Source organism: Plecotus auritus (genome assembly GCF_963455305.1).
Source record: "Plecotus auritus genome assembly, chromosome: 4".
Taxonomy (NCBI): Eukaryota; Metazoa; Chordata; class Mammalia; order Chiroptera; family Vespertilionidae; genus Plecotus; species Plecotus auritus.
This window is the reverse complement of record NC_137775.1, coordinates 144,094,365-144,110,716: the sequence shown is the minus strand read 5'-3', so window position 1 is coordinate 144,110,716 and position 16,352 is coordinate 144,094,365. Positions and strand designations below refer to the sequence as shown.

Sequence of the window (16,352 nt, the reverse complement as noted above, 5' to 3'; positions counted from 1 at the left end):
CATTACAGCGACTGATGATCCCCCAGGCCATCTGAACTCCAGCTTTTATATTACTGGCAGAAGAAAGAAAAGTGTCTGGCTTTATGCTGACTAGATTTGGATGGCAATTGTTTAGAAGAAAGTGGGGCTATGTAGCCATGCAAAAGGCTCAGTACTAAGCTACAGCTTAAGCACTAAAGAAGCTTTGACCAGTGAGTTCAGAGCTATTAGACGTTTTTATATTAACAACATTTCTCCCATCCAGGTTTGTGCATTTTATCTTCATTTTTTCAAATCCCGAAATTGCTTGGATAAGAGAGAGGGTTTATATATTATATACACACACAGACATGCACACACATGCACGTGCGCACACGCGCGCACACACACACACACACACACACACACACTTCTAAGAGCAGCCTGAACTTTTAGGGGAAATTGAAGAGGCTTTGTGTCAAGTACAGCTAAATCCAGCCTTTCCATATCAAACCTCAGCTAGAAAATTACTGTGCAGATGATAAGGCGGAAAGATATAATAAAAAGTGACTCTACTCAATTTACACTGCAATATTGGTATGACTGAATATTTTTCATTCAGGTGCCTGATAAAATCGCTAAACTGTATTGCAGATAAATAAAGGAGGCTTCTGTCAAGAATAAACACCATTAATCATGAAGTCTTACCCTCTGAGAGCCTGTGCTATGCATCTGCACAAATACACCAATCGAGCCAGCACACAACACATGCTTCCCTTCTTTATACTGTTCCAGACTGAAGTTGTCCTCCTTTTCTATTTTTTATGATTTAGGCAAAAACAGCATTTTTGAAAACATTCGTTATACCTTTTAACTTTACAGTCCTGCAACTAGGTCCATTACTATAATATTTAGAAAAAATTGGGTTGACCCTTGGGAGAAAAACTTGACAGTGAAACATTTTTTTTTTTTTTTTTTTTGCTGATTACATACCTACACCTACACAATCCATATGTTATATACTGTATTTCATCAAAGCTAAGATGCTACTGACCTAAAAAAATGCACCATTATTTCAGGTACCACTAAGAATGACAATACTTCCTTATCGCTTTCAATTTTTACTTTATACTCATTTTTAAAACTCTCTTAGACTTATTCAGACATAGGTTATCTCATATTATCACCAAAGTACTTGCACACAAAGGGAAATATCAGCAAAATAATTTTATTGAGAGATACCTGAAACTTCCCCATAGCTGCCACTTCACCAACAGTAATCATAAAACACTACAGATGGTGAGATACATTCCAATTTCAGAGATGTTAAAAGGTGAAAAGAGATACACAACTTAAAACAGATGACTTAAATATGGTAATATAATAAATACATATTAGGTAATTCGGCCATTTATCAAATACCTATGATATGACAGATTGTGCTAAGTGCTATCTATATGCTCATTCTTTGAATTCATGATATAAAATGGGATTGAATAATGAAATAGGCTTGGACAGAGTAAGTCATCTGATAGGAAATACCTAAGCGGATTCAAACTCAGCTTGTAATTTTAAACACAAAGGAAAATTATCTTGAACAAAATACAAAAATCTGCATATGCTTAAATAATGTATTTTAGCATTCTTGATGCTGTTAATAGAACAGATGATCTGGTTTTCCAGTTATCCTTCCACTCCAGTGAGAACCTATGTGAGCGACATTGAAGTGGCAGGGATAGTGCCCGGCAGCTCCCTGCACCCGTGGCTAAGGAGGGATGTGCAAAGTCTGACTTGGGAAGTCTGAGGAAGAATGAGGGAGGGATGCACATCTTCATATAAGGAAAGAGGGGACAGAACAGGAAATGGCACATGGGCATGCATGTAGTAGGCCACAGTGTTTCACGGACTCCTCTTCTAAGTATCCATACACAGGAGGAAAATACAAAGGGCAAACCTAAACTTTCCCATACCCGTGCAATGTTACGAAATCTTAAAGTCAGATCATTTAATCTGACTACTTCATTTCACAGATGAAAACAAGGAGGTCCAGAGAGGCCAGGGAAAAGTGTTAGGATCCAGTTAATTTGTGGCAGAGCTGAGAATGGAACTGTCCGAGGCCCACATCTGTGATAAAAACAGCTTTGGTAGGAAGTGGCTGTAAGAGGCTCATCAGAAACGATGTGCCAATAGACTTAGGTTTGAATTTTCTGGAATAACACGTTGAAACCCGGGGGAAGAAGCATTAACATTGGCTAACGTAACTACTATCTTGAGTGGAAATGGGGTATGCTCAGGGGTGATTATTCAGTAAAGCTGCAAACCAGTCCTACTCCTGAGGATGGTCCATTCTGTTCACAGGAAGTATCCTGTGCTTCAGAGCCCACTCCAAGAAGGAAGTGTCTCTTCTGGCCAAAGGAGGCTTAACTCCCATCTTCTAGGCAAATCCTTCTTGTGTGAGAAAGCACCTTGACCCCAAAGAGGGAATGCATTTATTTGCCCAAGGGAACACTGGCCAGGAGACCCTCACAGGAGGTCTGTGGCCCCAGGCTCACAACAATCGGATGCCAAGAGGCCAGTTCAAACTAGGTCCAGCAAGAGAACAGGAGGATCTCAAGAAACAATCATCACTGCTTGGGCCTTATCACTTCTTTTAGGAAAAGTTTCCATGTAGAAAAAGGTATTTCATCAGCACGTAATTTTCACCACTGATTTCGTGTTCAATCATTTCTAACAAACTCTTTGGTCCTCTTTTGGGAAGTTCCATGTCAAAACTACTTCCAGGCACACTATCAATAGATGTAGGCACCCAGTGAGCACAGTACACCCCACCTGCTGGTCCTCATGTATAAAAAAATGGGTACAAACAGATGAACAGATCCCTTACAGAATTTTGCCCTTAAAACAACTACCTTTTTGTCTAGTGGCCTCACATGTTTTACCAATACCTATAATGAAGGTGTAATTTATCAAAGAACCAAATATTTCATCTTTATTTAATAGGTTTCCGAGTTTAATTGTTCATCTCTGTCTCAGTCATAAACAGTACTATAGATAAAAACATATTTATAAGAAAATGGAATGGCTATGATTAAGATATCTGAATACTTTTCATTATTGCTGTTGATGATTCCTCACCGATGGGAATGCATTTTGTGCAAACTATTATGGAATTCCTTCTGAATGTGAATTCAACTTAAATAGAGCTAATGGTTTCCTGCCCCACCCTGCACAGGTGGTTATGTCAGTGAAGTGGGCATAGGTATAATAACCTGAACTCCCCTCCTTCACTAGCCTTACTCACGTCAAAAGGAAACTAAATGACTGGTAGTGTCCTTCAGTGATTTTAAAGGTAGTGATGATTCAACAGCAGCTAAGTTATTCACCTGGAATGAAGCACTGCCCTCTCACTAATGAGGTTACAAACAGTCTTTAGGTCTCCATGCTAGGGAAACTTAGCAAGCACGTGGCTTGGCAGAGACCCACAGCAGGTTGAATCTTGGGACTAATAAGACAGGCCGGAATCAGATGGACTGCAAGAATCTGGAGACCTTGCCTCTGAGGAATGTAATTCATGCAGAAAAGTGTTGTCAGAGGAAGGCCAGGGAACCTCGTGGGAAGAAAGCAAAATAAACAGTTCAACAAAGAAAACAAAGAAGGACCAATAGCCTTTTTGAAAATTGAGTACAGAGAGACTTCATGGGGCCTCAGACAAAGGCCTCATCAAAGGACACCCTTGCAAATCCAAAAGACCTGAAAGGATGTTTCTCTCCATGCACTGGGGGGAGGGAGGCCACCTTCTGCTTTTCATTCCTCCCAATTCAACTTCCACACACCTCCCGCCTCCCAACAAACAGAGAAACAACAAACAATAACCAAAATAACTAAAAAGTGCTCTGTCTGCCCAGATGAAGAGGTGGGGAAAGGTGCAGAAGTTAACCAAACTAAATAAGGGATAATGTATCTGCTCAGTGTTCTTCAGATCTGTTGCAAGTACAAGAAACAAATGCTCAAGTCAGATGCACACAGCCTGCCATCCACCTAAGACTTGTGGAATGCTCAATCACTTACACTCTGCAAATTCTCTCTCATAACTATCATGTGACATTCTCAACAAGGAGGGAATCCCTCCATAGAGCTTAATGCAAGAGGTGGGACATCTGCTTTCAACCCTCACATCACAATTGCCCGATTCCCAGTGGAATACTGACTTGGACTCTTCTCTCAATCCAGTATCTACATTTATCCCGCAGTCCTGAAATCCAAAATCTGAGGTCACCATATTTTGAGCATTCAAACAAGATTACAATGCTTTATGCTGACCTTCTTTTCCCCTCAGTTCAGTTAAGAAAGAAGATTATGCAAACTTTTACTAACCCATCCAAGGGCAGGCTGAGATTACCACAAGGAACATGGACAGAAGTGAGTAGTGTATGTGCATACATTTTAATGTTATATCTATATATATAAAAGGCTAAGTGACCAACTGTCCATCCACCCATGTGACTGATCAACCAGCCGGTACATATGAAGCACACTGCAATTTAAAAATAAACATTGACTTGCGCATGCATGATACATATAAAGCTCTCGCTGGCGCTAATTGCACACATGTGTTTCGATCTGTCATTGTCAGTTGTGAATTTGGTTGACACTTCTATTATAGAGAAAGGGCAAATAGCGATATTAAAATATTTCTTCTAATTAATTTCCTTTCAATGTGCACGAATCCGTGCACCGGGCCACTAGTATTAATAATAATGAAGACATCAAATATTTAATTTAAATTAAAAACCCCAACATGTTAGGTAATACAAACATTAATATAATTCAATATAATTCTAATATTAATCTGTTGTATCCCAGGCTACTACAATATGAAAAACCTTTTAAAATCAGAGTCCCCTTTACAGGTCTGATTGCCTTTGCTAATGATTTACAATTTTTAATTTGTTTCTGAAAACTTTCACCGGTGTGCGTAGTTTAAGTTGAAAGCAACGCAGACCCGGAATATAGGGATTCTGTTCTGTAGAGGAGCCAGAGACTGCTTTGAATAGAGGCAAGAAGCATTTTAGTAAACTAGGAATGCTTTCTTGGGATTCTGTTTTAAAAATGTAAATCATATCCAAGCAACAGGGTGTGGTGATTTGTTTTGCAAATGAGGCAAATCTTTAAACTGCCAGTGCCTCTCTCTCCCCCACTCCCCCATACAAAAGGGACACTGTTCACTTCAGATGAACTAGGCAATATTTGGATATTATCTGAATGTACTTATAAGAGTATTGGTGTTCTCCAGTTAGAGGCTAACTCAGCGATTTTCAATCTTTCTCATTTTATGACACATAAATTGATTACTAAAATTCTGCGGCACACCAACAAATAAATATATTCTATTTTTTGCCGATCTGACAAAAAATAGGTCTAATTTTGATTCATTCACACCGGACTACTATTGTGTTGGCTGTAGTCTTTTTTAAGAAAGATTGGGTAAATTTTTTAAAAATTAATTTCAGGGAGAGGGAGATAGGGACAGAAACATCAATGCTGAGAGAATCATTCACTGGCTACCTCCACATGCCCCCTACTGGGGATCCAGCCTGCAACCTGGGCATGTGCCCTGACCAGGTATCAAACCAGGACCTCTTGGTTCATGGGTCAATGCTCAACCACTGAGATATACCAGCCAAGCTGTTGTCATTTTTTTTTATTTGACAATCTAAGAGAAGTCAGTGCCCCTGACTAAATAGTCAGGTATTGCATATTTCATGTGGCATATGAGTTGAAAGTCATTAGCTTAACTCAGTGGTCGGCAAACTCATTAGTCAACAGAGCCAAATATCAACAGTACAACGATTGAAATTTCTTTTGAGAGCCAAATTTTTTAAACTTAAACTTCTTCTAACGCCACTTCTTCAAAATAGACTCGCCCAGGCCGTGATATTTTGTGGAAGAGCCACACTCAAGGGGCCAAAGAGCCGCATGTGGCTCGCGAGCCACAGTTTGCCGACCACGGGCCTAACTCATTCCCAGGTGGTAGCATACATACTCTAAACCCAGTGATCTCTTAATGCTCTGAATTAAGATAACTGACCTTAGGCAGAGTTCTTATTACCTGGGGGAGACTGGGGCCTGAGGAGGATTAGGCTCTCCGGGAACAGTTTGCAGGTATGTCCAGCACTGAAGGACTCTCACTGGCAAACCTTTAAAAGATCACAACTGTACACATAACTCATTCTGGGATTAATTTAGATTTTTTGACAGAGTCTAAGCTTCCTATTGCATATAGTGGTCCCAACTGAGCACTTTTTAATGGATCTATAATCTCTCTGTAGCTGTACGAGAAGGTTTTAAATATCTATAACTTATAAACATGTGAGATGAGGCATGACTCACAGTATTAGGTGATCGGCTTTTAGAAAAATCTACAGCTTTAGGTTACAGACCCATATTTATTTTGCTCATTACTGGAAATGCTCTCTCATGCCTTAAGGCAGTTCCTGACCTGCCACTTCTTACTTTTCTCTGTATTCTTTTCTCCCTACTTTGTGTGTATGCAGTGTGTGTGTGTGTGTGTGTGTGTGTGTGTGTGTGTGTGTGATGTAAAGAGAAAGAGGAGAGGCAGAAGTACAGTATACAGATACAGCATTATACATGATGTTTTTGAGCATCAGAGCTATAAGAAAATTGATGCAATGCCACCAATTCCACTAGGAATTACAGGAGATAAATATAGGACCCATAAACCATTGAACTTGTTAAATTTTATCCAACTGCAATATACTGATGCCCATTATTGTTCTGGTATTTCTTTTGCAAAGATCACAACAAAACGAAAAATGGTCAAGATTTTTTTCCAAATATCCTTTCAATACAGTTACCGAGAAACATTCTGCAAAAACATCCCTACCTTAGGACTGAGAGGATGGCTTTCAAAACCGACCTTCCTCCTGCTATTTCCTTTTATTGTACTTAGTTTCTGGATCACCAGAGATGCAAAACTCTAGCTAATATGTTACTTAGGATTCAAAAAGTAAGCAGGCAGTTTCCTAGAAACAAATCTGCTGGGATTTTATTTTTTGATGTATGAATTTCACTGTGGGCAGGGGTGGGGATGCAACAACAAACAGGAATGAATGACAGGCAGGCCTGAGTCCCTGGCCTTTGTTCCCCTGGGGAAAGGTCTGAAATGAACTCGGCATGCTGTGCGGCTATAGGAAATGGCATGTCTTTGTTTAGGTGGAAAAAGCGGGCTCTGTTACCTAAGCGAAGGAGAGCTGGCCACATAAGATGAGCTGCAGGCAGCTTCGCTTGGGTGGCAGTCATCACATAAACCAACCTGAAAGTATCTCCCCGTTGGGGCAAATTCTGTTAAAGTTCAATTTTTTCAAACACATATTTTGAAAAATAAATAAAAATGATGGCAGTAAATTCCTGTTTTCTCTGAAGCCAGGCTTACCATGAGTGGAAGCATTGTACTCAAAGAAAAAAGTCTGTTACAGGCCAGTACCCCCCAGTACCGCAACAGGTTTGACAGCAGGCTCTATAGAGCCCGCGGCTTCCGGCTCAGTGCCCCTGAATACCTTCAGTCACTATCTGCTCCCAGCCGGACTCTGAGCGCTGCACAAAGAACACTGAAATTTTAGCCAAGAAACTGGCGCTCAGACTCTGAGTGCGCACTGTAATTAGGGCCTTCTTTATCTGCAACCGGTGACCAAATTCAGTATTTCAGTCATTAGAAATATTGCAAAACAGAAATAAGCATTATGTCCTTTGAGTCTGATTTATTGCATGTTTCTTTTTGCAAAATAAAGTGTGTATAGATTGATCCGGATCAATGTGGCCAGCTCATTACAATGTTTGAAGTTTAGAAATTGTAACTCACCCACATTTGCATACTTGCATGGCAAACTAGGGATGTAAATCATATAAGGTAGTTCTTAAAAAGTAAGCAGGACTTACACTTTTTTCAGTTTGTCATGAGAAGCAATAACCAAAATAAGACATGTTCTTTTTTCGAGCTGATATAATATGCAATGAAAATGCTGGGAAATAATAGTAAGAGAGCTTAAAAGTAGAAAGTATAATAAAAATAAAACGGCAATTGCTTATAAAAAAGAAAAATAAAGCAGACTAAGGGCAATAAAGAGCAGGCTGGAAAGGGGGTGTTACCTTAGATCAGGGGATGGCAAACATTTTAGGCGTTGGGGGCCATATTCTCTGTGTGTCAGCAACGCTGCCCTTGATTGCTAAGGCTGCTGTGGACAGTAGTGAACAAGTGGCCATCACTGTGTTCCAATAAAACTTCACTAACAAAAACAGGCCATGGGGGGGGGGGTTTGGTGCATAGGCCATAGTTTGCCAACCTATGTTCGTTAGATGGTTCTTCATAGAAGACCTCTCAGGTAAGGAGACCTGAGTGTAGAGAAATGTATTCTGTAAGGGAGCAAGCCATGGGTATCTGAAGGAAGAAGGTTCCAGGCAGCTGCATGCTGTGATCTAGTCCAACACGGCTTGCAATCTACTGAGTAAACGGCTATAATCACTGATCTCTATTTACCCATGTTTTAACATGGTCGTCTCAAATGTGATTAAGTATTGCTGAATATTCTACCAAGTCGACAAATCACAAGTTATCAAACCATTCCCTGTAACAAATGGTTACGTAAATTGTCCAGTCATTCGGTGTCACAAATTCTACAGCAGCAAACATTGTTGTATGTCGGATTGCTTGGCTACAGAAAGGTTTATTCATTCAAAAGGCTTTTTACAGCTCTTCACACTGCCATACCCATACACACCTTAGAAATTGGCAGAAGATAATGACAGCCACCAACACAGAAAGCTTCCTATAGTGTGTTGTTAGGATCCTTTGTGCTCACCCAGGAAGTAGAAACCAGAGCAGCAAAGTCTGCAATGTTCATTTTCACGACCAGAACTGGAAAGCCAAGAGCAAGAAGTAAAGCACCTGATGTCTGGGTTAAAATAATGCTCCATCTACCCCTAAGCTTTGGAACCTCTCTGTATCAGGATCTCCATGTCTTTAAAATGAGGTAGTAATAACCACTCCATCACAGAGTTGCTGAAACTACTACATAATTATGTCAAGTCTCTAAAACTGTGCCTACCTAGACCATGGTTAAGTACTCAGAAACATCACATTACAGTTATGGTCCTTATTCTTTTTTCGGGTGAATTGTCTGTTCATTTTTACTTTCCCTTATCTTTGAAATTTTGTTATTCTTAAATTGTCCATTCGAGATTGCTATTTTCATCTATTTTGTTTCCATGTGAAGGGCATGGAGAGCAGCAATAGATGTACATTAAACAGTATCCTACTTTACATCCAGTAACTGATTTAATATTTGCCAGTGGATTGTATCTGACCTTTAGTATTATTTTAAGTAGTAATCAAGCTTTTGATTTTGAGTATTATGCCTGCCAGCTTTGTTGGCATGAGAGGACACATTCTAACAAAAGTAAGCAATAAATGAGATGACGACGGTCCTCCTGCAGTAGCCTAAGAAACAATAGCCCATTATCATCACTGAAAATAATATTTATTTAGGAACTACTATGTGTAAGATATGGACTTGGCCTAGTAAATGCAAAGAAATACAGTCTTGTCATTGCCCTCAAGAGATATAATTATAACCTAGTTCATTCTTTTCTTTTTGAGGAGGGGGTTGAGGGAGATAGGTTTACACAGTGTTAGGTTACAGTATTTGATGTAATCTGATACGTCATTACACTCTACCAGCCTTAATAATGTTTATGGCAGAGCACAAACACTGGAGGGGAAAAAAGAAATTTCCTTTGTTAATTTTAAGTTGCACTATTAAAATATGTCAAACTAGTTATGCCCCCAAATACACATAAAAGGTTTTCCTCACCTCTGCATGTTACTGGAGGCTTTCTTGGGAATGGAAAGAATGAAATCACTATTATGCATTATGGGACCATCACAAAGTTTTAAATAAGGGCCTAGATTGAAGGCTATTTTTTAATATATATTATATGAGCTCCCAAAATCACAGTACCTAGTACATGCAAGAAGCTGAATTCAGGGAGGGAGGGAAAAAAGAGAGGGTGAGAACCGAGTAGTAGCCCTGGCTATCTACTTACCCTTTTTCTCTCTAAGCTTTTACCATAATGATACATCTTTTCTTAGAGCTTTTTCTCTCTGGAAAAAAAATGTATTTATTCATGCTCCAAAATTGCCACTCATCTCCCTGCTCTCATTTCTAAAAGGCAGCCATAATCATGGGGGAGAAGCCTTACCAGTTCCAATGTGCTCTATTTCACGGCTAATATTAATGACCTACCGTGTACTGAGCCCTCTCCCCAGGCGCCAGGAAGTGAACTGCTTTTAGTAGGGAGAACAGCTCTTACTTAGGTGGAATAATTTCAGTGAGTCAGGCAGCCTTGGAAAGAGCCACATGGACTCAACTAAGAGAAAAAGGAGCCGCCAAGTAGAACAGAATACGAGTGCTCATTCCTCCAAGAGAGAAACGACGAGGCTGGTTTTCTACAATGAATTAGTAGAGTGGATGGTGACAGGCGCCTGTGAGTGCTGGCTTTGGATGCAACTTGGGGTGCAGTGCCCTTCACATCCACAGCCTGAGACGAGGGCAGCCCTCAGCTCAACTGGTGAGGCCTGTGGGCTTGAATGACTATAATGGATCAATAACTAAGGAATCTGCTTTGGAAAATGAATTGCAGAGCTCAGATGAAGAAAATGGACAGTCTGAAATTCAATTCATATTGGTCCATAAATAAGAAAAGTTTAGGTCAAAAAGGCTGTAGATAAAATATTTCCCCCCAAGAAAAAATCCCAAATGAATGTCAAATTTAAAACTTTATTTTGGTGTTTCTACAAATGCATTAAAAGAAGCATGCTTACATGAGTACTAACACTACGTTTTAAAAAACACACACTCAAAATGCAAAAGAAAGAACACTTTATTAGTGTGAAAGTAGTCATTTGAAAATAAATCTGTATTCTGGGGGAGGGGATATAATATTCCAACTGCCTAAATTTCCAAATAATTTTTTAAAACAAATAGTAATTTTTAGCCCACAGCATCATCCATTCCCATAGAATACAATGCTGCCTCCTGGAATTATGCAAGGAGAAGCCCTGGTATAAACAAAGTATGGTATACAGAGCAGGCGAAGAAGCAAATATTCACATGAAGTTACTGCCTTGACTATGTGAATTTGATTCATTTTCTGTCTATGCTCCAAATAGTCTCAGTAATATAATAAAATGTATTCACTAAGATTTTTTCTAAAACACTGGTGTTATTTTCTATGTAGCTTAATAAAGCATCAAATCTGTGGTCAAAGCAAGTAATTTGAGAGAGCATAAGTCCTGGTGAATTCAGTAGAGAATTTTATAAAAAAAAAAAAAAAAAAGAGAGAGAGAGAGAAAGTTCTTCATATCCAGTGTATCCTAATTTTCAAACCACTTGAATTAAAAAAACATAATGCAGGAATTGTACATTTTATGTGACAATCTTTATGTAACAACTCAGGGAAAAGATAATACTCCATGTCCTACTTATAAATTCTTAGTCTAAATTCATGATTTTAGTCGAGAAAGGAAAAACCAATAAATTCTAATATTATTATCAGTACTGTATTTGAAAAAAAATTAAGATTCTATACACTTATCTACACTGCCTCACCATAAATGGTGAAATAACATTGAGAGTAAGTAATCTAAAGACATTCCATTTAACACACTGGGTTCTTTAATACAAACTGACATATTTCTGCACATATTTATAAGGCTTGATGGCCATTATTAGGCTGTAACTGCAGTTGTTCTAACACCTAATAAGCCATGGTTGAAAAAACAAAGGCAGGTTAATTTGTGATTTCCTCGACTCATTCAGAGGCAAATTAAGTGTCAAACAGCTAATACAGAACATATTTCACTTTATGAGATTTTAATTTAATTCTGCACAGTATCGCTGATGCCTTAATATAGGGTGGTTTATCTAAAAATAAGAGCAATTTATAAACCTCTTTCAATAGAATCTTTAATGATAATATATGATAGCATAATTATTGCAGGGCCTGCCATCCCTCCTAACAGAAGTCTGTGAGCATTTCCATCAGCAACACAAACCCTGTCTTCAAGACACATAATTGACATTTTAAAGTTGGCACCAGAAGAACAATTCTGTGTACAAAATAATGAGAATACCCGCAAATTTTGTCTTCTTATAATTACAAATATTTATTCTAACAGCTTATAGTAAGCTCACTTGGTCTCGTTTTCTATAATACTAGAGGCCCGGTGCACGACATTCGTGCACTTGAGGTGGGGGAGGGTCCCTCAGCCCAGCCTGCGCCCTTTTGCAGTTCGGGAGCCCTCGGGGGATGTCCGACTGACAGCTTAGGCCCGTTCCCCATGGGCGGCACTCCCCCTGTGGGAGCGCACTGACCACCAGGGGGCAGGCGCTCAACGCAGGAGCTGCCCCCTGATGGTCAGTGCGCATCATAGCAAACGGTTGTTCCGCTGTTCGATCGACTTGAATATTACCCTTTTATTATATAGGATAATTCTACAGCACGCATTTTGAACTTCCAGAATCAGATTCAAGCTCTGCGACTGCTCGTCCGCTGTTTCCCTGAATGGACAGCGTGGGTGTCTCCTGAGCACCTTTTACAAAGCACCTGGCAGAGCCCACAAAACTAACAGGGACAGTGACCACTACACAATAACTGACCAGGCAAGAGGCTCCGCGCTCCAAGAAAGGCACACACGAGGTGCTCTGAGGAACAGCCAGCAAAGGGTGGGGAGTTTAAGCAGGCCCTTGCCATGCAGAGCCAGGAGGCCACTGAGGGCCAAGCAGAGACAATGTCCTATTATAGAGGCACAGAGGTGTGGTTTGCACTAGCATCCTAGAGCCTACTTCATAAACTCACTGTCTCCACCCAGGACCCGGCCAGGAGGCCAGAGACCCAGGCTCCCCTCACGCGCTTCGCTCACAGCGCTGACATTTTCTCTCAGAACCTCCCGGGGCTTCTCCTTTGAGGCTCAGTATTATTTATCAGCCTTATGTTATGAACCTTTGGAGGACAATTTAGTCAACTGCTGCTAAAGTATCCTAAAGCTTGGCTGGAAAAGAAGGAAGTACTAACATCTGCAAAAATCCCAGTTCACCAGTCATATCTGAAATGCAACCCCTTCCCCCAGGATTCTCCAAACTCAACCTAAGTTATCGTGTGGTGTTTTTATCCCTAGTGAGCTAACACTGTGGGCACAGCAATCGGGGCCTAGGGCACAGAGTATGGACTATATGGGGGCTTGCTATTGTTATATTCGGCCAAAGAACCAATACCTGGGATTTTATTGATAAATTCATATTTGGATTTAATTACAAGGCAAGCTATAATGAACCCAGAGGAACCAGTTCATTCAATCACATAGACTCGTGTTTTGAAATTTTTCTATAACATGATTTTGAAAGAGTGAAAAAAACTCTGAAATTCCACAGAAAATCTGATTTAAATTACTACATCACTGCAGAGACTGTAGAGTCTGGGAGAATCAGCCATGCAAAACCTCTGTGTAACGGGTGAATTACACTGCAGGTTTAAGCCTGAATTTGGAATTTCCTTCCCTTTGTAAGGGCATTTTAAATTGGCTTCTTGGTTTTATTTGAGTGTATTTCTAGCAAGCTTCAGAACTGTGGAAATGCTTATGTTCCAGTGAAAAGTGAAAAAAAAGTCACAAGTTTCTGTGTTTTCTCTCTATAAATACTCACTTCTCCTATAATGCTTATAGAAGTCTACAACACAGATTTATTACTTACCTCCAGGCAAATCTGCTCTGAAATTACAATTTAGCAATGGAGGACAGATCCAAAAAGCAGTTGGTAAAATATTATATGTGTACTTGGGCACATAGTTAGGGTTGTTAATATCAATTAATTCTGTTCACAGAGGAGGACTTGTTTTAAAACAACCTCATTTTTCTTTGGCATATATGTAATTACACAGCTGTAACTAATAGCCAGGGAGATGCAATCTACCATCTAAATAACCAGCATTATTCTTCAAAGTATTATTTGTGCTTTTCTAACTTTACTGTCTCAGAATGAAGGGTGATTACATATAACTAAATGTGTGTGTATGTCTGCGCGTATGTATTCATTTCTAAAGGGCAGCCCTTCCTAGAACATGGTTCTAGTTATCTGGACAGTACTAAAAACACATACGTACACAAATACATACAACACACACACATACACACATACATTTTAGTTTGTAAGTCTACTATTTCTTTTCCCCCAAACTGAGTAAGATAATATTTAATTCCACAAGATTTTCTTCTTCCTTTTCTAATGTATGTTATCACCACCATTCTTTCCTTTTATCTTTGTGTAAACCATGTGCTCAATCACATTTGCCATTTTGTTTGGGTGACATTCCCATCAATCAAGTGACTATTGGTGTACACACCACAGGGGCTATGAAATTTACCATAGAAATTTCATTACGATTCATGTGATCCCTGGGACAAGACTTTCACATAACAGAAAGTTTAGCATGAAAAACTTCAAAGGCATTCTCAACCAAATACACATCCTGTGTGGTATCCTCCATTAGTCCTCTATGTTTTAATTTAGTATTTACAGCCCACAGAACACACATCACCAAACTAAATAGGAATTACTTGCCCGCTACCTAGTATGTAGTACGACGGGCATTTTTCAGGAAGCATTGGGATTTGTTTCAGTGGGTCCAGGAATAGATAATAGGCTTGCTATATTTCAAAAGTAAACCCTATACGTCTATCACATCTTTAACGCCCAATAGCCATGCTGAAAACGAAAGGTCCAGAGATTGTAGAAGCTGGTATTTTGTTCTGTTTCATTACTGAGTACGGTTTTAATACTTACACATGCAGTGGAGGAATCGGAGACGGATCATAATGGTAACGCCCCTCATGATGTCTGGCATCGATTGGCACAGGAGGGTGGAATGCAGGAAACAGGTGAGGAGGGTCTGAAAAAGAAAGTCCGACCTATATGAAAAGAACACTTTGGAACAGAATTCCAACCCATGATGCAACGCTGCTGTGCTGTCTTCATGACGTATGCTGAGCCTCCTTTAAGGATTTGTGGGAGAACTCTTTAAAGTGCATTATGAGGCTCCATAATGCAGAAGTATGACCAAGTCACTACCACCTGCAGCTGAGAAAGCAGAGCCTATGAATGAACCAAAGCCTACAGAGGAAAGCAGGAAGGAAAAGCACCCGAACCTACCCTGGAGGAAGGCTGGCCAGAATGGAAAGACTGGGCCACAGAATCAAAGGAAACAGATTATGAGACACTTATTTATTTTAAATTACATTGTCGATTGAATTTTAGGCCAAAACAAAATATAAATATTAGTTTCATTTATCCTATACCCATGGTGCTTTTTAAGGGAAGGAGTCTATTCTAAAGTCCCTGCTGGAATCCGTGGCATACACACAACACCCCACATACATATATCACACACAACATACCCCCACACAAACCGCACATACCACACAAACACAATGCATGCATACCACACAGACACATCTCATATACACATACAACACACTACATACACAACACATACCCCCACACAAACCCCACACTCCACACCACACACAATACATGCCCCCCATCCATCCCACTTCCACACACACCACAGATACACCCCATACACAACACATATCCACACCCCCCCACCACACAATCACCACATACCATACACACACTACACACAAGAAACACACATTTTTGTAATTTAAATGCATGCTTCCTTTCTTGGCCTGGGTTATGCCTCCACAGTCCTGACACTGGGGCAGCAAATCCATAGGTTGGTGGCAGAAATGCTACCTGGCCTTGCTGCAGGAGAGGAGCTGACCCCCTCAGACTTAGAATGGGTGGTTTGGGGCAAACTGAGGGCTTCCTACGTTTCAGCCCTAACTTTCACCTTGGCTGCAGACCAGCCTCCCATCTTGTTCTGCTCAGGCTTGGGATTCACCGTTTCCTGGGTTCCTGTGTGCACACTTAACAATAGGTACACTACTCCCACTTACTTGTAGTAATCTATGCTAATGTCTGACAAATCTGGAAGTACTTTTTCCCCCTAAATAGTGATTCACTGCAAAAACTGGAGTTTTGCTACATTTTATCATTAGAACCATGGGGGGTATTTTGTAACGGACACTCCAGTTTTTACCAAGTTTCAAGAAGCAAAGTAAAGAACTTCAAAACCTGGAAGTGTGCCTCCTGGGCTTTATATAAGCCTGATGTTCCAGCAAACAAGCCCAACTTGTTCTTCAGTAGTGCCTTCCACACGCAGTGGGGCCTGCACACAGCCATCATGCTGCTGCTGCCCGTGAA

The 16,352-nt window shown here is 40.1% G+C and overlaps 1 protein-coding gene across 1 annotated transcript in view; it reads right to left on the bottom strand.

The window, feature by feature from the left end:
• The window catches only part of GLI3 (GLI family zinc finger 3), a 267,120-nt gene that overhangs the window by 108,961 nt on the left and 141,807 nt on the right, over positions 1-16,352 (bottom strand). Inside the window, exon 3 of the mRNA XM_080665499.1 lies at positions 14,871-14,976. Coding sequence (XP_080521625.1) covers positions 14,871-14,976 — 106 coding nt within the window. The remainder of the gene's footprint in view (positions 1-14,870; positions 14,977-16,352) is intronic.